Source organism: Eretmochelys imbricata, chromosome 8 (genome assembly GCF_965152235.1).
Source record: "Eretmochelys imbricata isolate rEreImb1 chromosome 8, rEreImb1.hap1, whole genome shotgun sequence".
NCBI lineage: Eukaryota > Metazoa > Chordata > Testudines > Cheloniidae > Eretmochelys > Eretmochelys imbricata.
The window spans coordinates 87,551,582-87,578,366 of record NC_135579.1 but is presented as its reverse complement, the minus strand read 5'-3'; the positions used below and the strand labels follow the sequence as shown (position 1 = coordinate 87,578,366).

At 45.3% G+C, this 26,785-nt stretch overlaps 1 protein-coding gene across 3 annotated transcripts in view; it reads left to right on the top strand.

Moving 5' to 3' along the window:
- Nucleotides 1-26,785, top strand: part of LRRC7 (leucine rich repeat containing 7) — a 250,821-nt gene that overhangs the window by 132,744 nt on the left and 91,292 nt on the right. For all 3 annotated transcript variants that reach the window (XM_077823907.1, XM_077823906.1, XM_077823904.1), the window contains exons 10-11: nucleotides 335-464; nucleotides 1,417-1,532. In XM_077823907.1, coding sequence (XP_077680033.1) covers nucleotides 335-464; nucleotides 1,417-1,532 — 246 coding nt within the window. The remainder of the gene's footprint in view (nucleotides 1-334; nucleotides 465-1,416; nucleotides 1,533-26,785) is intronic.

Sequence of the window (26,785 nt, the reverse complement as noted above, 5' to 3'; positions counted from 1 at the left end):
CCTCTAGTCTAGGCATTTCTACACGACAAATAATAAATAACAATAATAATATATAGGACAGAATGGTATCCCTTAAAAATACCTAGCTAGTTTTGCCTTAGATAAATAGATAGGATTACCTCAGTATTACCAATACTTAACTATACTTAGGTGTATATGGTTATTTATATTTTCAACCTTTTGTTCTGTGAGAATCTGAATAATTAATGTTACTTTTTCAGTATATGATTTGCAAATGTAGTAATCTGACACTATAAACTTGCAGAGATTTGAAACTGTTCATTTGTGTTGTCTTACTTTTTCAAAAAGTCTAACAACGTGTTTAAAATTTCAGTTTATCTCTATTAGAAGAATTTGACTGCAGCTGTAATGAACTGGAGTCCCTACCTTCTACCATTGGTTACCTTCATAGCCTGCGAACATTAGCTGTGGATGAGAACTTCCTGTCTGAATTGCCTAGAGAAGTGAGAAACTGATTCTGTTTTTAAATTATTAATTAGTATGTTTTACATGAAGGGCCTAACCTTACAGTCTTTACTCAGACAAAACACCCACTGAAGTTATGGCAGGTGTATGGAAGTTTTCCCTCAGCAGAATGGGGTCATAAATGATCCAGATGGAAGGCCAAGTCCTATTTGCCTTAATCACTTGTTCCATTGGAACAGGTAATATCACTCACATGAGCAAGACAAGCAGGATTTGACCCTGTTTGTTTTTCTCATGTGTTACTAATGCTTGTATGTAGTGTTGTTGTAGCTGGGTTGGTTCCAGGATATTAGAGAGACAAGGTGGGTGAGTGAACATCTTTTATTAGACCAACTTCTGGGGGTGAGAGAGACAAGCTTTTGAGTTTACACAGAGTTCTGCTTCAGCTCACCTCCATATTAACTGAAAAAGAGTTCTGTGTAAGCTCAAAACCTTGTCTCTCAACAACAGAAGTTGGTCCGATAAAAGATGTTATCTTACCCACCTTGTCTCTCTTACATTTTGTTTGTCATTTTACATTGTAAACCGAGGGCTTATGCCCTTGACTGTTAATGTCAATATCAATGTAAAATAGGGAGACTAGAATTGGAAATGAGTATTTCATTAATGAACACATTGTGATAAGAGAAAGCATTTTAATCAAACTATGTGAAGAAATGTGATGTGTATACATACATCTTAATATAGCAGGAAGTTATTGATAGCAAATAGGTTAAATTATAACTTTAAAAGCCAAGTAAAGGACCTGATTCTACTCCCACTGAAGTCATTTGGGCTCAAAGTATTATCTCAGAAGTACACAATAAGTAGTCATTGTCTCGTTCATTAATTTTAAAGACATAATTAGGCCACCTTCTCAGATAAGGAGAATTAGTGGTGAGAAACTTTGGCAAAGCGAGAATCCTAACTTCTTGTCTTTTATGCCCATAGATTGGAAGCTGTAAGAACGTAACAGTTATGTCCCTGCGCTCTAACAAGCTAGAATTTCTTCCTGATGAGATTGGTCAGATGCAGAAGTTGAGAGTGTTAAATCTGAGTGATAACAGGTATACTTTGCATAATTTAATCATCACACCCTACAAGTGTTTTGCTGAACAAGGATTTTAAATATTCAAAGTTTATGGCTGCTGAGGTGGTGTTCTTTCATCATTAAGCACCCTGTCTTGGTCCCATTGAACTCCATATCAAAACTACATTGCGGCCAATGGATTCACAAAAGTAAAATCCTGATACCACTCGTGTCTCCTACTATTATCATGTGAAAATGTGACCACTTATGTTCATGAAGGTTTTGCTTCATGAAAAAGTTTATGTAAGCCGTATGATGGTATATATTATGATCTTGATTAAAAGATGGTCACATACTGGTGTATGGTAGGTCTTTAGGTGCAAGCACAATAGCATGTAAACATCAAGGGGGAAATCCTGGCTCCATTGAAGTCAATGGCAAAACACCAAAAATAAGGCATTTTAATATGACCACATGTAAATGTATACATCTAGGAACAAAGAATGCATAGTATACTTAGTCTCCCAACCTATATCCTGGGAAGCAGGAACTCTGAAAAAGACTTGCATTCCTTGTAAGTATGAACAGGGGAATATCAAGTAGGACTAGAGAGATTATATTATCTTTGTATTTGGCTCTGGTGTGACTGCTAATACAATATTGTGCCAGTTCTTGTGGCCACAATTCAAGAAGGATGTTGATAAATCAGTGAGGATTCAGAGAAGAGTCACAGGAATGATTAAAGGATAGGAAAACATGCCTTCTAGTGACAGACTCCAGGAAAACAGACTTCTAGTGACTAAACTCAATTGGTTTAGCTTAACCAAGTGAAGGTTAAGGGGTGACTTTATAGACAAATCAAATATATACATGGGGAACAAAACTTTGATGATGGGCTTTTCAATTTAAAAGACAAAGGTATAACAAGATCCAGTAGCTGGAAGTTGAGCTAGACAAATTCATACTAAAAATAATGTGCACATTTTTAATGGTGCGGATAATTAACCACTGGAACAATTTGCCAGGGTTTGTGGTGGATTTTCCATTACTGGACATCTTAAAATCAAGATTGGATTTTGAAAAAAGTGTGCTCTAGTTCAAACAGAATTATTTCAGGGAAGTCCTATCGCCTGTGTTATACACATGATCAGATTAGAAGATAACAGTCTCTTTTGACTTTATAATCTATTAATCTAAGGCCAAACCCTTTTCTTCACATACCTAGTCCCATTGACGTAAATATGGCTATTTGCATGAATGAGATGAGAATTATTTGACTCCACATATAAACATTGGGAAAGACCGTTTTATCAAAAAAATTCATTTATACACGTACTTCAAGAATAACTTAGATATGACCCTTTTCAGCAAAATAAAAAGAGATACAGGTTTGTTCAGTAGTGTGGCACATGGTACATGGAGCCAATACTGTCACCAATGATTATCTTCTGAAATCAGTCAGAATTTTGGGAAGGACTTTGCACATCTATGATTGGGGGCCATTAACAGAAATTAGTTCACCAACACATTATAAATCCTTAACACAGAAATATCCTATGGTACACTTGATAACAATTATCCACTCCCTGGAACATTTTCTTAAAGTCAGTTAGATGTCATAGGACCTGATTTTTTGCTCTGACAGCAGGAAATATCTGGAATAACTTCACTGAAGTCAAGGTAGTTACACCAGTGTAAACCTGGTATGAGAGCAGAATCAGGCTCATAATGGGATGATAGAACTAGTTCAGAGAAATTAGGAGCTAGGGCAAACTTAGATCTTTTCTGAGATTTGAAAAACTGTGGTGTGCGTTTATTGCTTTTTTGTTTTTTTAAATTTTCACATCTTGGTGGTCACTGATTTCAGCAGTAACTAATGTGGAATTACTGAAATACTGTGAACAACACTTTTTTATCATGGCACTTCGAACTTGGGTGAAATTAAGAATTACTGAAAAATCCTGATCTCACACGATTTCCAGACCAAACTGTTAGGATAAATTTCAGATAAGTATTCTGATGTTCTGGTTCTTAGCCAAAACTTAGACTTACAGATTTTCTCCATCACTAATCATGACATTATGTAAAATATTAATCATATGTAAAAGTATTGTTGGCATCCTTCCATTATCATACAAACAAGTAACACATGCTTAGTTCTATATTCTTATTGTGAAAAATCATCATCTTCCCAGATGTTGAGTCACAAACAGCAATCATCCCTGTTCTATGGGCCTGACTGCTGAAGCCTTCCTTGTGATACTTCCTTTGTCAAATAGGACACAACACTCAGTAGTTTTAATTCTCACTCTTTTTTAGATCCATTGGTCATTATTTGGGTACTTATTTGGGTACTCACCAAATTATTATTTGTGTACTCACCAAAAATAAGTACAGAGATTTATGAATTTAGAAAATGGTCCCGGATGTATTAAGAGCTCTACAGGGTTTAACTTGTCTTACAATAGAATGCTCCAGCTAATATTCCGTATAAAATGTTTCATATACTATGAGGTTAGCGTCTTTGGGGAAGAAGTATAAACAAAGTTTGGAGAAATGTAAGTATAGGGTTTGTTGTTTGTGTTTGTTTATTTGGAACATGGTAAAATCTGAATCCAGTATTGAACACACAATATTCAGTGGGTGATCCTGCTGAACAAAAGAGAAATGGCCCATCAAGAAAGAAAAATTCAGGCTGTTTCTGTCCACAGACTTAGAATAAAATGCCAAAATGAACATTTCCCTCCCCCCCCTAGAAAATATTTTTTTGCCCTCATTGCATGCTGTATTCCATTTAGTACTGTTTACATTATTAGAGGACCGTTATACAAGGCACTGGTGAGACCTCATCTGGAATATTGTGTGCAGTTCTGGTCTCCCATGTTTAAGAAGGATGAATTCAAACTGGAACATGTACGGAGAAGGGCTACTAGGATGATCCGAGGAATGGAAAACCTGTCTTATGAAAGGAAACTCAAAGAGCTTGGCTTGTTTAGCCTAACCAAAAGAAGGCTGAGGGGAGATATGATTGCTCTCTATAAATATATCAGAGAGATAAATACCAGGGAGGGAGAGGAATTATTTAAGCTCAGTACCAAAGTGGACACAAGAACAAATGGATATAAACTGGCCACCAGGAAGTTTAGACTTGAAATTAGATGAAGGTTTATAACCATCAGAGGAGTGAAGTTCTGGAACAGCCTTCCAAGGAGAGCAGTGGGGGCAAAAGACATATCTGGCTTCAAGACTAAACTTGATAAGTTTATGGAGCAGATGGTATGATGGGATAGCCTAATTTTGGCAATTAATTGATCTTTGACTATTGGTGGTATATATGCCCAATGGCCTCTGATGGGATGTTAGATGGGGTGGAATCTGACTTACTACAGAGAATTCTTTCCTGGGTGTCTGGCTGGTGAGTCTTGCCCACATGATCAGGGTTTAGCTGATCGCCATATTTGGGGTCGGGAGGGAATTTTCCTTCAGGGCAGATTGGCAGAGGCCCTGGGGGTGTTTCACCTTCCTCTGCAGCGTGGGGCATGGGTCACTTGCTGGAGGATTCTCTGCACCTTGAAGTCTTTAAACCACAATTTAAGGACTTCAATAACTCAGACATAGGTTAGGGGTTTGTTACAGGAGTGGGTGGGTGAGATACTGTGGCTTGCTTTGTGCAGGCAGTCAGACTAGACAATCATAAATGGTCCCTTCTGACCTTAAAGTTTATAATTCTAGGATGCCCAGGGACATTTTCCATATTTTGGAAGACAAATGCATTATCAGAATTTGTCCTAGATTTTTTTAATTTTGCCATGCTAATTTGAATTAATTACTGAGGATTGCGAATGGGATATTATATGTTACAGATAAGGTATCAGTTCAGAACCAGCCATGCAGTGTAAGGAAATAAAGGCTAAACTACCCTTTTAATCCTAAAGGCAGACTCTCCAAGTCACAGAGGAGACACCTTCGTAGGCAAGAGTAGAGAAGGTGGCACAGCAGCTATCCACAGCTGATCTGTGAATAAATGAGGGAATACAATAAATTGACTAAAACCAAAAGAGACATTACTGCTTTCCCTGGACAAGATGTCAGTTATCTAGCTCCTAAAGTGTTACAGATTTTAAAATAACTTTACACTTAACACAGCTTGAGCTTTTAAAAATTGATCCAGGTTAAATCTATAGACCAACACAGACTCATTGTTGAAGTGATCTGGCTCATATTGTCAGAAAATATGGGTAGTACTGAACTGAAGCTAAAATAGCTTCCCAACTCTTTTCTAGACATAGGCAAATTTGATGTTAGTTGGCTCTTTATAGTACATCTCAGTTTATAACTAGAATGTAATCTAATAATAATGATAGTTAGGAATAGCTTCAAAGTCTTTATCTCAGCTTAGTCGCTGATATGTAATTTATGACAGGATATGGAATCATTTACTGACAGTTTGGGACCTAGGAATATATTTAGAAAGGTTTTTTTCCTTTTAAAGAACTTCAGGGGAAATTCTACTTTTCCTTATCTTCTGTCAGTCAGGAGAACACTTTTTAAATGAAAATTAAACATTAGAAAAGGGAACACATTGTTCCATACTTGTCAGGGCTGTTCACAAGTTACTGTAAATAGTGGTTTTATTGAATAGCCGGCTGGGGATTTAGCATGCTATCAAAGTATTGTTTCATGACTTCCTGTTTTTTATTTAAAATATTTCAATTTTTATATCTATCAATGTCTGCTGTGATTTTCACATTTATATATTGTTCTGTTTAATTAAATGAATGTGATAAACAGACAATCTGAATGGCACTAATATGCTGTTTTAAAAATTCAGTTATCACTTGTGTTAATCTCTTTAAAGAAGTTAGTTTTTCCAAGAGATTGTAATTTTAATTATTGGTGATTTAAAGCTTGTACTTAAATCGAAATCCTGTAGCTCAAACAAGGAAATAAGGTCAGCAGAAGGCTTTGAATGCATTGAAACTGGTATGATTCCTCTATTCAGAGTGGTAGAGAAGTGAAAGATGTGATGATCCCACACAGTACAAACCTGTGAACTCCAGCCTCCCTAACACCATGGGAAATGGCCACAGGAACTAGTGGGTGTGGAGCAATCACATGGGAGCCTGTGATTTCAGATTCCAACTCACTTCCACATCCCTGATAGCCACAGATGCTTATTTACTCAGGCCTAATGCATGCCAGGAAGAGATTTAGGCCCATAGTGGAAATGATTGCTTTGGTACCATGTGTTCTTCTTTGAGTGCTGTCCCTGTGGGTGCTCCACTCTAGGTGACGGTGCGGCCCGGCGCCGTTGATCGGAATCATAGAATCATAGAATATCCGGGTTGGAAGGGACCTCAGGAGGTCATCTAGTCCAACCCCCTGCTAAAAGCAGGACCAATCCCCAATTAAATCATACCAGCCAGGGCTTTGTCAAGCCTGACCTTAAAAACTTCTAAGGAAGGAGATTCCAGCACCTCCCTAAGTAACGCATTCCAGTGTTTCACCACCCTCCTAGTGAAAAAGTTTTTCCTAATATCAAACCTAAATCTCCCCCACTGCAACTTGAGACCATTACTCCTTGTTCTGTCATCTGCTACCACTGAGAACAGTCTAGAATCGGAGATCTTCAGTAGCAGTGCCTGGTCAGGACACATGCGCTCAGTTGGTATCTCCCATCTCGTTGGAATCTTCCTGAGCGCATGTGTCCCGCACACTCCTCAGTTCCTTCTCAACCGTCCTCGGCTGAAGACGGGACTCGGGGCAGTGCTCATCTCTTCCCTGGTCACTGTAGGAAATAAGTAGAAAAAAATAGAAATAGTTAGTTAACCATTTCCCAGTTCTCCCTTTCCTTTAGCATAGTTCTTTAGTTTAAAAAAAATTTTTTTTTCCTCAAGTTAGTTTCTTGTTGAGACGTCCCTGGCCCCTCATACTTTTGCTATGCCACCGTTGGCCAGGCGCTCACTCTGCATTAAAAGCCTTGCTGAGACACACGTCCCTGTGAAGTGTCTCCACTGCACCACTTTAAAAACTAGATCTTGTCATGACAGACTTGTGGCTAAAAATGCTTCTAGTTGAGAAAGCTCTGCAACTGCCTACAGAGAAGGGCAGTAAACCCTCTCCCTCATGCTCCCCTGCTAAGGCAGAACCGACCGGGAGCCTGGCTTCACGCTCGCAAGCATAGAGGCAAGAAGCTTTGCAGCTGCCTATGGAGAAGGGCAGTAAACCCTCTCCCTTCCCTCTCCACCTTCTCCCCCCCGGCACACAGCTTGCCCCCGCGCCAGCCCTGCCCGGCACACAGCTGAGTCCTGCTCCTGTCTCCAGAGCGTGGCACACAGCCCCCTCTGGCCCAGCTCACCCATGCCTCAGCCTGGCCGGCCCACAGGACCCTGCCCCCGACTCCAGAGCTTGGCATACAGCCTCCCCTCCCCCACCCCCTCCAGCCCAGCCAGCCATTCCACGCCGCCCCTCCCCCCAGAGCCTGGCAGACACGGTCCCCCCCTTTGAGCCCCCGTCACCAGCAGAGCCCCCTGGGCAGCACATGGAGCCCCCTCCCAGGCAGCTCGAGCCTCCCCCCTCGCCCTACCCCCACAGCCCGGGCACCCAGCACTCCCTCCCCACCGCCCATCTCACCTCCTCAGGTCCAGGGGAGCCAGGGCTGGGCATGGGGCTGGCACCTGCAGGGGGAGAGCGATCCCAAGCCCGCCCCCCCTCCGCCCAGCCACCTCCCAACTGTGAGCTCATTGCCGCTCATCCCACCGGAGCCCTTTTTGGCGCCCCCAAATCTTGGAGCCCGAGGCAGCCTCCTAGTTCGCCTAGTAGTTACACCGGCCCTGCCTGCGGGGCTCTAATAAATGTTTCAGGGCTCCTACGAAAGTGAAATTAAAATCACTCCAGGCTGCCAATCACACTCCATCCTTGAAGGACAACAACCTAGGGAGCAGCAACAAATTCCTGCATCAGCAGGATATCTCTGTGGTCCCTTAGCCTGACTCTCCACTCCTAGACACAGAGCACTCACTGTTTGAACAGCAGCTCTCACCACCTCATCTGATAGTGAGAACAACACGGCAGCAGGCAGAGTTCTCCCCGTCTGAGTCTCCCTGTCAACCGGAGCCATACATACCCCTAGACATAGCGCATCATAAGAATCAGCTGCAGAAGACGCCCTCATGCTTCCACCTCCACAAAACATGGACGACTTTAAGCAATTCCAGGAATTTTTCAAGAGACTGGCACTCAGCTAGCACATCCTTTTGAAGGAAGTCCAGGAGACACAACGTAGACTCTTCAAAATCCTCCAACCCTCAAAGATCACACTACCCATAAACAAAGCCCTCCTAGAACCAGCTGATACTCTCTGGCAGACCCCTGCCTCCATCCCGCCAACATGCAAGAAAGCTGAAAGTAAATACTACATGCTCGCAAGGGACATCGATTTCTTAATTTCCCACCCACAACCCAATTCTCTGTGGTGGATGCAGCAACGCAGAGAGCAAAGCAGCCACACCACCAGCCCACTCCACAGGACAAGGACCTCAAACGCCGTGACCTCCTGGGCTGCAAGGTTTCTACCTCTTCTACTCTATAAGTTAGAATTGCAAATTATTCCGCCCTCCTTGCAAGCTGTGATTATGACAACTACAACAGGCTCTTTGATTTTACCTCCCACATACCGGAGGACAGGAGAGCGGATTTCAAGTCAGTCCTTGTCGATGGTTAATTGGTGTCTAGGACGACACTACATGCGCCCATGGACATGGCTGATACAGCAGCCTGTATCACTGCCACTGCAGTGGTGATGTGCATGTCTTCCTGGCTGTCGGCACCCCGTATCCCCAAAGATTTGCAGACCAAAGTATAGGATCTCCTCTTTGACAAAGATAAACTCTTTTCCAAAAAAAACTGATGAAGTCCTTCACACTATGAAAGACTGTAGAGCCACTTTGTGCACATTAGGCATATACCCATTCATCCCCAGGACACCACGGTACTTCCCACTCATCAGGTAACAAACAAAAATTTTGAAGTGCTGGTCGGGGGTCTATGTGACCACCTCTTGACTCTGCCGCTTATTTGCCCATTTGGCTACCGCCTCCAGGCTTTCCGCCATGTTTGGCAACAGATCATGCAGGACTGCTGGGTCCTGGAAATAGTTCAGTCAGATTACTCCATCCCTTTCTTATCTTCCCCGCCCACCCTTTCCCCTTCCCTGTCCCTCTTCAGGGACCCCTCTCATGAGCACCTTCACCTCATGGAGGTGACTCATCGTCTCCACCTGGGTGCAGTCGAATATGTACTGATGCAACATTGGGGAAAAGAGTTCTACTCCCACTACTTTCTGACCCAAAAGAAAGGCGGGGGTTGAGACCTGTTTTAGACCTACACCTAGTGGGCTAGTTTGTACATGTACAAAAATTCAAGATGGTCACATTGGGCACAATACCTGCGTTGGAACAAGGGGACTGGTTCACAGCCTTCAACTTACAAGACGACTATTTCCATATATCCATTCATCCAGCACACAGATGCTTCCTGCGATTCACACTTGGACATGACCACTTTCAATACAGAGTACTTTCATTCGGTCTCTCCGCAGCACCTTGGGTATTCTCCAAGACCCTGGCTGTAGTTGTAGCCCACCTCCACATACACGGGATTATACTTTTCCCCTAGTTAGACGACTGCCTTATCAAAGCCAGCTCTTACGACGAGACCTTAAAACTGACAAACTTTACCATCTACCTTTTCCACAGTCTAGGCTTCCGAATAAATTTCCAAAAATCCACCCTAATACCTACGCAGCAGACAGAGTTCATTGGAGCTCACCTGGAATCGATTCAAACCAGAGCCTCGATTCCACACAATAGATTCCTCACTATTACGTATCTCATATGCACAATCTCTGTTTGCCTCAGAATACAGGCACAGACCTGTCTTCAGCTTCTTGGTCACATGGCAGCCACCACCTTTGTGGTCAAATATACCAGGCTGCACATAAGAGGCCTTCCGGGTTGGCTCAATTCCAACTACAAACCCAACAGACACAGTTTCTGCATAACACAGACTCTGCCACTGAACGTATTGACCTCCCTACATTGGTGGACAAAATCAGAGAACCTATGCAGGGGTGTTCCCTTCCATCCACACTCCCCAGTACTCATGCTTACCACAGACACTTCCCTGATATGTTGGGGAGTGCACCTAGGCGACCACAAGGCACAGGACTGCTGGTTCCTATCAAGACCTGTCTGCACATCAATCTAACACTCAGCAGACACTTCTCCGAGGAACACAAATAGGAATTACACCCCATGATACTCTGACAGTTCTTCTCCCACTCCATCAATAGACCTGTTTTCCACTCCTCAAAACCGCAAATGCCATCCATTTTGCTCCAGAGCGGGACTCGGAAACCCATCTCTAGGGGATGTTTTCCTCATTCCTTGGAACAGCTCCCTCAGGTACGCTTTTCCACCGATTCCACTGATACATAGGGTTCTAGGCAAGCTCACAGAGGACAAGGCCTGGGTCATACTTATTGCCCCAGCTTGGCCCAGATGGACATGGTATCCTTACCTGCTACGCATGTCCATCCATCCTCACCGGTCTCTCCCTGACAGCCCAGATCTCCTCTTCCAGAACCACAGTCGGCTTCTTCATCCGCAGCTCCAGAAACTCCATCTGACAGCGTGGTTCCTTCATGGTTTCAATCCCATGAATTAGCCTGCTCGGAACAAGTCCAACATGTCCTCTTTAACAGTAGAAGGGACTCCACTCATAAGGCTTACCTGGAAAAATGGAAATACTTCTCCATCTGGTGCTTCCACAGATGCCTGACACCTCAGACTGCAACCCTCCCTGACACCTTAGACTGTCTTTTTGAACTAAAAGAGGACGGGCTTTCACTCAGTTCTATCAGAGTACACCTCGCAGCCCTTACCACCTTCCATGACACTCTGGACGGCTATTCACTTTTCTCCCACCTCACCATTAAACTCTTCCTCACTGGCGTGCAACATCTCTACCCTAAGATTTGTTTACCAGTAGCTTCCTGGAGTCTCAGCCTACTTCTCCACGCTCATCCCTGCTACACATGTCCATGTAAGTGGCTTCTTGGTTACCATAACGTCAACGAGAAGGGTTGGTGAAATAAGGACCCTGATGGCCTATCCTCCCTACACCATTTTCTCTAAAGACAAGGTAACTAGGTGACCCCACCCCAAATTCCTCCCCAAGGTGGTGTCCACCTCCCACCTTAACCAGCCAATACACTTACCTGTATTCCATTCCAAGCCTCACACTACTCCACAGGAAATGGGGTTACATATCTCCAACGTCCGACAGGCTCTTGCATTCTATCTCTAAGCAAAGACTCTCCAGGTGGATCTCGGACTGCATCAGGTTCTGCTATCAGACACAGAACGGTCAACCACCAGAGGGTGTTAGGACTCATTCTACTAGAGCAATGTCAACATCCATTGCCTTTCTTCACAACATACCTATTACAGACATATGCGAGGTGGCCACGTGGATGTCAGACCACACATTTGCCAAACATTATGCCATCACACGGGATACCACGGCAGACATCATAGTCGGCTATACAGTACTGTCTACCGTTGTCCCTCACGCAACTCCAAAATCCCACCAACCATAGTGGGTGCTGCTTCACATTCACCTAGAGTGAAGCACCCACAGGGACAGCACTCGAAGAAGAAGAGAAAGTTATTCACCTTGCAGTAACTGAAGTTCTTTGAGATGTGTGTCCCTCTGGGTGCTCCACTCCCTGCCCTCATCCACTCTACTTTGGAGTACTAGTATGATTTCTCCACGGAAGAGAAGGAACTGAGGAGGGTGCGGGATATGCGCTCAGGAAGATTCCAACGAGATGGGAGATACCAACTGAGTACGTGCGTCCTGACCAGGCACTGCTACCGAAGATCTCCAATCAACGGCGCCAGGACACACCGTCACCTAGAGTGGAGCACCCACAGGGACACACATCTCGAAGAACTTCAGTTACTGCAAGGTGAGTAACTTTCTCATTTGCTTTTGAATTATATGTTAATTTACTTTAGGTATCTCCTTCATAAATTATCCATGCACCAGTTCATCTTTCACCTAGGATAACTTAATATTGTGAATACATTTTTCCTTAACTGTATTACACAAAAAAGCAATTATGTAAGTAATTTTCCAAACTGTCTAGTGAGAAATGTAGGCATTTAAGCATGAAAGATAAGCACGTTGTTGAATAGCACATTTATAGACTTTAGACTTCTTTGTGCAGTTGGTATACTTTCTGAATGTTCTCATCAGAAATGCTGGATAAATGGAGGCAAGGCAGATTAAACACTCTTTAAAATTTTAATGGGCATAGTGCACTTTTCTATCATCTATTCTGCTCAGCAGAGGACGCATATAGGGCCATATTTTTAGAGGTGAAAATCAGCATCGCTTCAATGAAATCAGTGGAGCTATGCTGATTTACAGCAGCTGGGGATATTACTATTGTCTGTCATCAGTAATCAGTTTACACCAATGCAATATATATATTGTGGTAAACCCAGGACAAACATCTACAAAAGGGGGGTAGTAATTAGTCCCAGGGGTTTAAAAGGCCCCTCCCTATCCTCTGAGGAGAGAGAACCACAGGGCAATAAGGTTCAGCTGGAAAAGGGGTTGCTAGAGAACCAGTTAGTTTCAGCTGACTCCCTCTACTTGGGACCTTTTTAAACCCTCCCCTGGGTGGTAGGAAGGGAAGAACGAGGGAGTGAGAGGAGCAGGGAAGTTGCCAGTAGGCTGTTTGCAGCAAGACACCAGACCTTCCCATTAGGGAGGCTGCACTCGCTCCCCAGAAGGGAAGGAAAACAAGCACAAGGGACTGACTGAGGAGAGGAGTAGTAGGACCCTGTGCCACCTATAAGGATTTGCCTTGCTCCAAACCTGAGTCTCCAAGGCTAAAAAGGACTGAGCCTACTGAGGCGAACAAGGTATTTTGCCACATGTGGTGTTAGCAGTGGGATGTGGTGAGTGAGTAAGGCTCTGTGGCAAGCCATCTCAGGGCAGGGTAAATCACACACACACACACAAAATGGAGAATGTAGTGAAGGCATTGGTACAGGCCACTACGGCCCAACAAGAGGCTACACCCTGCCCAACAAGAGCAGGGTGTAGATGCTTGCCCAGCAAAAGTCAGTACATGTCCAACAGGAGATGAACCAATTACTGGTGAACCAGGCGGCCCAGATCGAGTCACTCTGAATGAAGTAGGGAACCAGTTAAAAGCCCTGACCACGCTGATGCACGGGCCCCAGGGGATTCGGCTGCTGCGGACAAGCAACTATGTACAGAAGATGACTATGGATGACGATATAGAAGCATATCCCCTCGCCTTCGAGAGGACGGCACTGCGGGAGGCCTGGCCTCAAGAACAGTGGGCAGGTATCCTGGCTCCATTTCTGTGTGGGGGAGCCCCAGAAGGCCTATTTCGACATGACCACATAGACAGCTATGGATTACCCCCAGCTGAAGGCAGAAATCCTGGCAAGGTCAGGTGTGACGTCAGCCATATGGGCTCAGCGCTTCCATGAGTGGAAATACCGGGACAGCAAACTGCCAAGGTCCCAGCTACTTGATTTAATCCACCTCACCTGGAAGTGGCTCCGCCCCGAGATCCATGGGCCGGAGAAGATAGTGGAAATCCTTGTGTTGGACAGGTACATGAGGGGGTTGCTACCGGACATACGGGGGGGGGTCCGCCAAAACGATCCCTCCTCCTATGATGAACTGGTTGCCCTTGTAGAGAGACACCTAGCAGCCCAAGAACTTTCGCGGACCACCGGGGAAGGAAGGTGCCAGAATCGGAGACAAGTCTCTGCACCGAGGCCCCGGTTTGCCCTAACACCAGGCCGGACTATGGAGGGGAGGAAGGAGGCTGAACAGCAGCCAGAGACTTGAGGCTGGGGGAAGAAAGCCTCAGGGGATAAAGCCCAGTAGCCCAAAAAATCGGGAGCTGCCCCAAGCAGGGTACCGATGTTATGCATGTGGCAAATTGGGGCATATCTCTGCCCAATGCCCAAATCTAGAAGAGCCCATGCAATGCGAACTGGGAGATATAAGGGGACCATGTGATCTAATAAGTCTAGTAGGGGTTGCGATGATCCCTCATAGATACACTGGGCCCGTTAAGATGAATGGTATAGAGATCACTGTGTTAGTAGACTCGGGAAGTGCAATCACGCTGGTCTCAGGAAAGCTGGTCGGGCAGGACCAACTATCCCGGGCCAAACACTCAGGAATATCCTGTGTGCATGGGGGTGTCAGTTACTACCCGACCATCCCCGTAAAAATAGAAGTTCTCAGAAACCCCACTAAGGTGACGGTGGGAGTAGTTCCGAAACTGCCCTACCCAGTCTTTATCAGACGAGACTTCCTGGGGTTTGATAGTCTACTCCCTGGGGAGAAGGTGGAAGAAAATAATGAACCTGGGACTCAGGGGGTGGCCCAGATAGTAACCCCCACCCGGCCTTCCACGAATTTGGCCAGGATTTGTTCTCCCTGCCAGGAAAGCCCCAGAAGACTCAGAGGGAACGGAGGGCGGACAAAAGGAGGGGAATGAGGATCTTGACCCAGTACCAGAAATCTACGCTTGTAGGAGAAAGAGGTGGCTCAACAGACAGTGGGGCGGGGCAGGAGATCAATGACCCAATAGCTGGACCTTGTTCCCCAGGGGCTTTCCCCATGGGGAGACAGAGCTAGATCCCCCTGAGTTTGGACAAATGGGGACGTCACTGGGGAATTTTGGTCAGGATCAGGCCAATGATCCAATATACAGCAATATTCGTAAAGAAGCAGTCGAGGTAAATGGGGTCCCCGTGGAGGGGAGAGTCAAGGGCCCAGGGCCATATTATGTGATTAAGGGTGATCTGCTATACAGAGTAGTCCAGGTCCAAGAGCAAGTCATAGAACAACTCTTGGTCCCACAAAAGCATCAGAGGGGCGTAATGGATCTGGTCCACAGCCATCTGTTTGGTGGCCATCTAGGGGTAGATAAGACCCTTGATTGGATTCTGCAGAGGTTTTTTTGGCCCGGCATTTATGCGGCTGTCTGGCGATATTGTACCTCCTGTCCAGAATGTCAGTTACATGGGCCTCAACCACCCTTTTGTTAAGGGCCCTTTTGGTACCTCTACCAATTATTGAAATCCCATTCGAGCGAATAGCTATGGATCTAGTAGGACCACTGGAGAAGTCAGCCCGGGGTCATCAGTACATTCTGGTAGTACTAGATTATGCCACCCGATATCCTGAGGCCATACTCCTACAGAACACCATGTCCAAGACCATAGCCAAAGAATTAGTCTGGATTTTTTCCAGAGTAGGGATACCTAAAGAGATCCTGATGGACCAAGGGACCCCCTTTGTGTCTAAGTTAATGAAGGACCTTTGTGCAATGCTCCATACACGGACCCTCAGGATGTCAGTCTAACATCCCCAGACTGATGATCTTGTCGAACGCTTCAGTAGAACATTGAAGAACATGCTACGGAAAGTGGTTTGCTCAGTCGCAATGGGAAAGATTGGGATACCCTGCTGCCTTACTTGCTGTTTGCTGTACGGGAGGTTCCCCAAGCTTCCACTGGAGTCTCCCCATTTGAACTGTTATATGGTCGCCACCCCAGGGGCATATTGGACATGGCCAAAGAGGGCTGGGAAGAACAGCCGAACACCGGGAGAAACATTGTTGAACATGTATTGCAAATGAAAGACAGGATAGCCCAAGGGGCCCAACAGACATACTACAATCACCAAGCAACGACCCGGAAGTTCCAGGTGGGAGACCGGGTAATGGTGCTCATACCCATGGCAGAGAGCAAGCTCCTGGCCAGGTGGCAGGGGCCATATGAGATAATAGAAGCCATAGGAGAAGTCGACTATAAGGTCCGACAGCCGGGTCACCAGAAGCTAGAGCAGATCTACCATATAAACCTGCTAAAACCATGGCAGGATAGAGAAGCGCATGTGGTTGCACTAGGGGCACCGTCCCCTAAAAGCAACCAGCCCGACCAAGGGGGAATATCCCTGGAGTTGACTCCGGAGCAACGATCTGAAGTGATCAGCCTGATTAAACGCAACCAGGATGTGTTCTCTGAAAAGCCAGGCAGGACTACTGAGGTTCACTATCACATCCTCACAGGGCCTGGAGTGAAGGTGAACGTCAAGCCATACCAGATCCCAGAGGCCAAAAGAGAGGAGATCAGGACAGAGGTCAGGAAAATGCTGGCCTTAGGAGTCATTGAAGAATCTCATAGCCAATGGTCAAGTCCAGTGGTTTTAGTGCCTAAGCCGGATGGCAGTGTGAGGTTCTGCAACGACTTCCGAAAGCTGAATGAGGTGTCCCAGTTTGATTCGTACCCTATACCCCGGATAGATGAGCTAATTGACAGATTGGGAAAAGCACGGTTTATGTCTACCCTTGACCTGACCAAGGGCTATGGGCAGATCCCCCTGGCTAAGGCCAACAAAGAGAAGACTGCCTTCGCAACTCCAGAGGGACTATATCAGTACACCGTCCTCCCCTTTGGGTTGCATGAGGCGCCCGCTACTTTCCAAAGGCTCATGGACAAACTGTTGCAACCACATGGCAAGTACGCAGCAGCCTATTTCGACGACATTATCATATATAGCCCCAACTGGGAGACACACTTGGAGAAGGTGAAGGCAGTGCTGGATACCCTGAGGAAGTGGGGCTGACGGCAAACCCCTCCAAGTGTTTGCTTGGGCTAGCTGAAGCCAAATACTTCGGGTATATAGTGGGGAGAGAAGTGGGGAGGCCCCAACTCAACAAGTTAGAAGCTATACAGAAGTGGCCCCGACCACTCTGAAAAAAACAGGTCAGGGCATTCCTGGGACTAGTGGGGTACTATAGACGGTTCATTCCCCACTTTGCCACCAGGGCATGCCCATTAACAGACCTAACGAAAGCTTGGGGCCCAGACATAGTAAGATGGACGACTGCGGCTGAAGATGCTTTTTCAGATCTACGGACGGCCCTCTGCACTCACCCCATACTCGTGGCCCCAGACTGGGGGAAGGAGTTTATCCTACAAACTTTCGGGGTACTTTCGGGGATGATGAACACCCCGTCCTCTTCCTCAGTAGGAAGCTCCTGCCTAGGGAACGGAAATACGCTGTTGTCGAAAAAGAATTCTTGGTGGTAAAATGGGCCGTAGAAAGCCTCTGCTACTATCTACTGGGACGGAGGTTTACCCTTGTCACGGACCATGCCCCTCTGCAGTGGATGCACCAAAATAAAGACGAAAATGCCAGAGTGACGAGATGGTTCCTTCGATTCAACCCTTCCACTTCAGAGTACAACATAGGTCTGAAATCCAACATGGCAATGCGGATGGCCTGTCGAGAGTGCACTGTTTGCTGACCCAAGTAGCCCAACCCTGTAGTGTTGAGCGAGGGGGGGGATATGTGGTAAACCCAGGACAAACAACTACAAAATGGGGGTAGTAATTAGTCCCAGGGGTTTAAAAGGCCCCTCCCTATCCACTGGGGAGAGAGAACCACAGGGCAATAAGGTTCAGCTGGAAAAGGGGTTGCTAGGGAACCAATTAGGTTCAGCTGACTCCAACTACTTGGGACCTTTTTAAACCCTCCCCTGGGTGGTAGGAGGGGAAGAATGAGGGAGTGAGAGGAGCAGGGAAGTTGCCAGTAGGCTGTTTGCAGCAAGATACCAGACCTTCCCATTAGGGAGGCTGCACTCGCTCCCCAGAAGGGAAGGAAAACAAGCACAAGGAACTGACTGAGGAGAGGAGTAGCAGGACCCTGTGCCACCTATAAGGATTCGCCTTGCTCCAAACCTGAGTCTCCAAGGCTAAAAAGGACTGAGCCTACTGAGGCGAACAAGGTTTTTTGCCACTATATATATATATTGCATCCTTTTGTAGCTACAGTGTAACATTCTGACTGAGCAGCCAAGAAAAACCATCTACTTGTTTCTTCACCATTCACAGCCTAAATCGGTGTGCTAACTGTGATTAGTATTATGGGGTCAATTTTCAGAAGTGTGGTTGAAATGCAAAATTTACATTAGTAGTTCAGTTGCTGATTCAACTCTAAGTTACCAGCACTTGTAACCGTTAGTTTGAGGGCACAAATCAAGAAGATAGGTTCATATGATCAGATTTGCACTGATGATTCAATTCAGGTACAAAAACAGGGTCACAATTTTATGAAATCAGATTGTGACCACAAAAGAAAGCAGAGTCTCACCTTAGCTGAAAATACAATAGGAATAATGAACAATGCTTGAAACAGATATATGTAAATGATTGCCCTCCCATTTTCATGTCTTACATCTTAACTATGGGTTTCAGAGTAACAGCCGTGTTAGTCTGTATTCGCAAAAAGAAAAGGAGTACTTGTGGCACCTTAGAGACTTAACTATGGTTATTAAATTCACAAAATACATGCACTGTAGAACTAAAAGATATATTATATAGATTTCAAATTGTTCTGGCATAAATTTTCAAAAATGATTTGCAATTTTGCATGCCTTCATAGTTTTGGTGCTGAAATTGAGACACCTTAAAGCAGTGGTCCCCAAACTTTTGAGGGTCATGCCTGTTACCCCTGTCTGTTCTTCCCTGCCGCCCCAGAGCTGAGGCTGGGAACAGGGCTGCGGCTGAAGGAGTGGGGGGGGGCAAGGACATGGATAAGGGGGCTGAGGCTGGGGGTGCATTTGGGGCAGGGAGTGAGGCCAGGAATGGAGCCAGGCACAGGGCTGGGAGCTGGGGAGGTTGCTGAGGGTGGGACCGGAGCACAGTTGGGGGCAGGAAGGGGCTGGATGGCACTCCCTCCCCACTCCCATGGGGGCTGGCCTGGGCCTCACTGCAATCCCAAAAAGGTTCATGCCCCACAGTTCAGGGACCTTGCCTTAAAGGGACCTGAAAATATGCTCCCATTAGGGTGTCTTTAACTGGGCATCCAAACTCACATTTTTGAAAATGTGTCCATTCTGTTTTGTTCTCAAAAGTAAGGCTAAGATTTAGTCATGGGTATTTTTAGTAAAAGTTATGGACAGGTCACAGGCAATAAACAAAAAACCATGGCCCATGACCTGTCCCTGACTTTTACTATAAATACCGATTACTAAATCCCTGCTCCTGGGCCCCGCTGCTCTGAAGCCCCCAGGGACCGCTCTCCTGATGGCTTCTAGGGCCATCCCTGGGGACACTGCTCCAGCTGTCCCCAGGACCGCTGCTGCTTGGGCAGTCCCTGAGGTCACCCCTCGGACCAATGCTGGGACACTCACCAGGGATGCTGCTCGGATGGTCACCGAGGGCGCCCCCTGAGACCGCTGCTGCTTGGGCAGTCCCCAGGGCCAGCCACACTGGTGCAGCTGGCCCTGGGGCCACTCCAGCAGTGGCTGGTGTGGCTGGCCCCAGAGCCGGCTGGTGTGGCTGGCCCCAGAGCCAGCTATTTGGGTGCCCCTTGGCCAGCCGCACTGGCCACTGCAGCTGTGTGAGTCACAGAAGTTCCAGAAAGTCACAGAATGTGGATAGTATTTGTTATATAGACTACTTTATTAAAAATATTTAAATTCAATTAAGAATATTAAATATGAACATGAAAACTGTCATAGCTGTTGGAGTTACGTATGTGGGTCACTGTTAGAGCTGGTTGAAAATTTTTCATGAAAACTTTTTTTCAATCAAAAAAATGCCAGTTCATTACAACTGAAATATATTTTGTGGAAATATATATAATTTGATGAAAATTTCATCTAGGAAGTTTCTTAGGTCCACGCTGAAATTTCAGGATTCAGCCACCCAGCTGAATTTTGAAATTCTGTTTCGTGAAGAATTTCAAAAATCTCCTTTGAGTGTTTTTACCTTGACCACACAAAGTCTTTCAGATTGTCTCCTAAATTTTTTGTAGCCTTTGATAAAAGAATTAAAGGACAACCAGTTACAGCCCAGTATATGTCACATTGGATTTCTGATTCTATCCAGCTCTGTATGATCCAGCAAAAGTTTCTCCTCCGAGGATAATAGTCCATTCCAACAGAGCTCGGTCCACTTTGTCAGCCTTATGGATTAACATAGATATTGTGACCATGCTGCTATTTTACAAATATCCATCTGGATGTATTTTTTCCAGATACTACACTTTCACTCAAGCTTCCCGGGATGACACCTACTTTAGAAAATCAGTGCTACATTCTCTCCAAGTAATCCGAAGTCCCACCACCTGTAAGGAAACCGCTGGTGAATCACTTACAGTGGGATATATATGTGCGCAATCACTTGAAGGAGAAAAAACAGTTACTTACCTCTACAGAAACTGTTCTTCTAGATGTATTGTGCACATAGTAATTCCAAATCCTTCCACCTTCCCTGCTACTTTGGGTATTAATTAGATGGCGGTGGGAAGGAACAAAGAGGGAGGCAGTGGCATCCATGCCCCTCTATATCCTCAGCTCCGTGCATGAGGATAGTTGGGGCACATGCACCGCATAGTGGTACTGCTGGCAAAAGTCTCCAAATCAAATGCATTGGGTGCATATATACCTACAGTGGAATGTATATGTGTACAACACATCTCAAAGAACAATAATTACTATACAAGTAAAAGTAATCAATTTTGCCTCTCTGATGAGGCTGAAAACCCCATTAATGAGCATGTGAGGTGCCTTTCTTATGGGATACCTCCAGTAAATTCACTATGTGTAAGTCCTTTTCGAAAAAGGACTTTAAAAGTCAGAGGTGTGAGGCTTAAAATGTTTCTTGACTACTTCATGTGCCTGCATCAGACCTGGGTCCTTCTGACTCCCCTGGGATGTTAGCCTGTGATGCTGAGAAGTGCCCCTCTGAGCCTGGCATCTGATAGCTCCAGGGCTCCATCTACTTAACCTTCAACTTCCAGGTGTACTGGCAGGAGTGTCCATGTTAGAGTGCTGAGAGAAAGGATTGTTGTTCCGCCTTGAAGAATAGAGAGAGATCTCCTCAAAAGACTTCTGCAAGGAAGAGGTCAAAATCGCCTTTCCACTTCTAATCTAAGGAGACTCCATGTCTCAAAGTGTGTACTGGAGGAGTTTCAACAGTACCAACTATCAGATACCGTTCACTGAGGGTACATTCTCCGTGATCACTACCAAGACTACAGCTACTAAGGTGTTACGGCACTCCATGTGTCTGTATCAGCTGCTACCTCCATTGATTCTTTTACGTAGAGACTGTCCAGTTTGACCAATGTACATGGCAGAGAGGCATTGCTGGCACATGATGGCATATATCACATTGGTAGATGTGCAGGTGAACAAGCCTCTGATAGTGTGGCTGATGTGATTAGGCCCTATGATGGTGTCCCCTGAATAGATATGTGGACACAGTTGGCAACGGGCTTTGTTGCAAGGATAGGTTCCTGGGTTAGTGATTCTGTTGTGTGGTGTGTGGTTGCTGGTGAGTATTTGCTTCAGGTTGGGGGAGCTGTCTGTAAGCAAGGACTGGCCTGTCTCCCAAGATCTGTGAGAGTGATGGGTCGTCCTTCAGGATAGGTTGTAGATCCTTGATGATGCGTTGGAGAGGTTTTAGTTGGGGGCTGAAGGTGACAGCTGGTGGCATTCTGTTATTTTCTTTGTTGGGCCTGTCCTGTAGTAGGTGACTTCTGGGTACTCTTCTGGCTCTGTCCATCTGTTTCTTCACTTCAGCAGGTGGGTATTGTAGTTGTAAGAATGCTTGATAGAGATCTTGTAGGTGTTTGTCTCTGTCTGAGGGGTTGGAGCAAATGCGGTTGTATCGTAGAGCTTGGCTGTAGACAATGGATCGTGTGGTGTGGTCTGGATGAAAGCTGGAGGCATGTAGATAGGAATAGTGGTAGTAGGTTTCCGGTATTAGGTGGTGTTTATGTGACCATCGCTTATTAGTGTCCAAGAAGTGGATCTCTTGTGTGGTCCAGGCTGAGGTTGATGGTGGGATGGAAATTGTTGAAATCATGGTGGAATTCCTCAAGGGCTTCTTTTCCATGGGTCCAGATGATGAAGATGTCATCAATGTAGCTGTCATAAATATAAAGGGAAGGGTAAACCCCTTTGAAATCCCTCCTGGCCAGGGGAAAGCTCCTCTCACCTGTAAAGGGTTAAGAAGCTAAAGGTAACCTCGCTGGCACCTGACCAAAATGACCAATGAGGAGACAAGATACTTTCAAAAGCTGGGAGGAGGGAGAGAAACAAAGGGTCTGTGTGTCTGTCTATATGCTGGTCTTTGTCGGGGATAGACCAGGAATGGAGTCTTAGAACTTTTAGTAAGTAATCTAGCTAGGTATGTGTTAGATTACGATTTCTTTAAATGGCTGAGAAAAGAATTGCGCTGAATAGAATAACTATTTCTGTCTGTGTATCTTTTTTGTAACTTAAGGTTTTGCCTAGAGGGGTTCTCTATGTTTTTGAATCTAATTACCCTGTAAGATATCTACCATCCTGATTTTACAGGGGGGATTTCTTCATTTCTATTTACTTCTATTTTTATTAAAAGTCTTCTTGTAAGAAACTGAATGCTTTTTCATTATTCTCAGATCCAAGGGTTTGGGTCTGTGGTCACCTATGCAAATTGGTGAGGCTTTTTATCCAACATTTCCCAGGAAAGGGGGGGTGCAAGTGTTGGGAGGATTGTTCATTGTTCTTAAGATCCAAGGGTCTGGGTCTGTAGTCACCTAGGCAAATTGGTGAGGCTTTTTACCAAACCTTGTCCAGGAAGTGGGGTGCAAGGTTTTGGGAAGTATTTTGGGGGGAAGGACGCGTCCAAACAGCTCTTCCCCAGTAACCAGTATTAGTTTGGTGGTGGTAGCGGTCAGTCCAAGGACAACGGGTGGAATATTTTGTACCTTGGGGAAGTTTTGACCTAAGCTGGTAAAGATAAGCTTAGGAGGTTTTTCATGCAGGTCCCCACATCTGTACCCTAGAGTTCAGAGTGGGGGAGGAACCTTGACAGTAGCGCAAGTAGAGTTGGGGCATTAGGGGATGAGAGCTGAGGAAGCATTGTTCTAAGTCAGCCATAAAAATGTTGGCATACTGTGGGACCATGCGGGTACCCATAACAGTGCCACTGATTTGAAGGTATACATTGTCCCCAAATATGAAATAGTTATGGGTGAGGACAAAGTCACAAAGTTCAGCCACCAGGTTTGCCGTGACATTATAGGTGATACTGTTCCTGACGGCTCGTAGTCCATCTTTGTGTGCAATGTTGGTGTAGAGGGCTTCTACATCCACAGTGGCCAGGATGGTGTTTTCAGGAAGATCACCGATGGATTGTCGTTTCCTCAGGAAGTCAGTGGTGTCTCGAAGATAGCTGGTAATAGCTCACCTTAAGTGATCACTCTCGTTACAGTGTGTATGGTAACACCTATTGTTTCATGTTCTCTATGTATATAAATCTCCCCACTGTATTTTCCACTAAATGCATCCGATGAAGTGAGCTGTAGCTCACGAAAGCTTATGCTCAAATAAATTTGTTAGTCTCTAAGGTGCCACAAGTACTCCTTTTCTTTTTGCGAATATAGACTAACACGGCTGCTACTCTGAAATGTATCGGTACTGAGCACATTAGAACTAAGTACTTCAGCTCCTGCTACTTCTATGCACTATACTTTAACCCCAGGTTCACAGCCCTATCTACCTTGGTACCAATGAGGTCAATGGTATTGAAGGACCTCCAGGTTACTGAAGAACCTGAATCCCTGCTTTCAGTAGGGCTTCACATTTCACTGGTATCTGGGCCCACTGTCATAGCAGTACCAAACTTTTCTCAAGTATTGACTGCAGTTGTGGGGTTACAATTTAGTACCTCTGTCTCTGCAGCCACTCTTTTGGAAATGGACTTATCTTATTCTTCTTCTGACTCCCAACGAAGTGGGGAGGGATCTCTCACCTATTCCTCTAAAGCCCCTTCTTCTGAGTTTTATGGGTCAGAGAGGAGTCTGGGGTCTCCTATAGATCTAAACAGTGAATGTATGGAGCCATGAGGGTAGTCATGCCCTGGTATCCTTCCCTTTGGGCCCCTACTCTCTTTCTTTTATAATATTCCTGGATGGCTGTACTGGAGCTTCTGAGGTCGTTATCATGAGCATACCTCGCATGCACCACCTCAGAGAGAGAGCAACATTAGAGACTGAAAACAGTGCAGCCTCAAGCATCCTCTTTGTGATACTTGGCCTCCAGAGAAAGTCTGTGAGGAAGAACAACAACTCTGAGACGAGGATACAGAGCAAAATATTTCTACTCAAATTATTGCCTCATACCCATGGAGAATGGAGGCCAATTTTGTATTTGAAAGTGCTCAGTACCTGTATTTGCCAGATAATGTTTAGAATGGTCACCTTAGCCTCCATAATACCATGATTAGATGCAGAAGGTTGGTTTATGGCTCTCAAACTGTAGGATACCTGTTTTCATATCGCCATATATTTGGTATGCAAGAAATTTCTGAGATTTCTGGTCAATCAAAACCACTTCCAGTACAGAGTTCCACTCTTTGGCCTTTCTATAGCATTAACAGAATTTACCACAGTCATAGCAGTAGTAGCTACTTAAGTAGCACACTTAAGGAGACATGGAATAATGGTCTTTTCAAATCTGGTTGACTGGCTCATCAGAGGCAAGTCTTGCCAAAAAGTTCAGAGTTCCATTCATAGCATTTTTCTGCTATTGATGTCCTTCCGCATAAAAGTCAACAGAAAAGTCTGTTTTGACACCAACTCATAGAGTTTATAGGGGTCATTTTAGATCTAAGGGTAAGTCTGTGCTGGAGGTAGAGGTTTAACTTCAAGCTCAGGTAGACATACATTCTGTTGCTCACATTGCCACAGTTACACTTCTGTTTTTAACATGCTAGCCCAGTCAGATTCAGTGTGGGTATGTCTACCCGAGCTGGAAATTATACCTCCAGCTCCATTTGAGACATACCTTAAAACAGCCAGAGTTTACCTGCCTCAGGACAGGTCCAAGGCTATATCCATCCTCCTCTCCCAGCTTCAGAAAAATCCTTGAATAACAGTATGAACTTGTCTGAGAATCTAGGACACATGCCATCTGCACTTTTATCACATTGCATGCCAGACTACATCTATGCTGCATGCAGAGCTGGCTAAAATTAGTGTACATTCCAAGCAGGCATAATTTAGATATGCCTTTGATGGTTCTGCAACATTTTCTCTCTCGCCAAGTTGGTGGAAGGACCCCAACAAGGTATGCATAGGAGTCCCTTCCCCCAACTCTTCCTAACCAAAACTATAGTGATGGACCCTTTGCTCCTGGATTATGGACTCCCAAGAAGGCACACTCACAAATGAATATTCTAGAGCTCAGAGCAGTTCATAAAGCTTTCCTGGAGTTCTTCCCTCTAATACAAGAACAGTCCATTCAGATCATGACAGATGGCACAACTGCCATGTTTTATGTAAGCAGGCAGGTAGGGGCTCAAGCATCTCCTTTGTGCTGAGAAGCAGTTCAGTTACTGAATTAATGTATTCAGCACAAGCTCTCTCTTGCAGCAGTTCAACTTCTGTATCTGCAGAACATGCTGGTGAACAATTTCACAGAATCATAGAATATCAGGGTTGGAAGGGACCTCAGGAGGTCATCTAGTCCAACCCCTACTCAAAGGAGGACCAATCCCCAACTAGATCATCCCAGCCAGGGCTTTGTCAAGCCTGACCTTAAAAACTTCTAAGGAAGGAGATTCCACCACCTCCCTAGGTAATGCTTTCCAGTGTTTCACCACCCTCCTAGTGAAAAAGTTTTTCCTAATATCCAACCTAAACCTCCCTCACTGCAACTTGAGACCATTACTCCTTGTTCTGTCATCAGCTACCACTGAGAACAGTCTAGAGCCATCCTCTTTGGAACCCCCTTTCAGGTAGTTGAAAGCAGCTATCAAATCCCCCCTCATTCTTCTCTTCCGCAGACTAAACAATCCCAGTTCCCTCAGCCCCTCCTCATAAGTCATGTGCTCCATCCCCCTAACCATTTTTGTTGCCCTCCGCTGGACTCTTTCCATTTTTTCCATATCCTTCTTGTAGTGTGGGGCCCAAAACTGGACACAGTACTCCAGATGAGGCCTCACCGATGTCGAATAGAGGGGAACGATCACGCCCCTCGATCTGCTGGCAATGCCCCTACATATACATCTCAAAATACCATTGGCCTTCTTGGCAATAAGGGCACACTGTTGACTCATATCCAGCTTCTCATCCACTGTAACCCCTAGGTCCTTT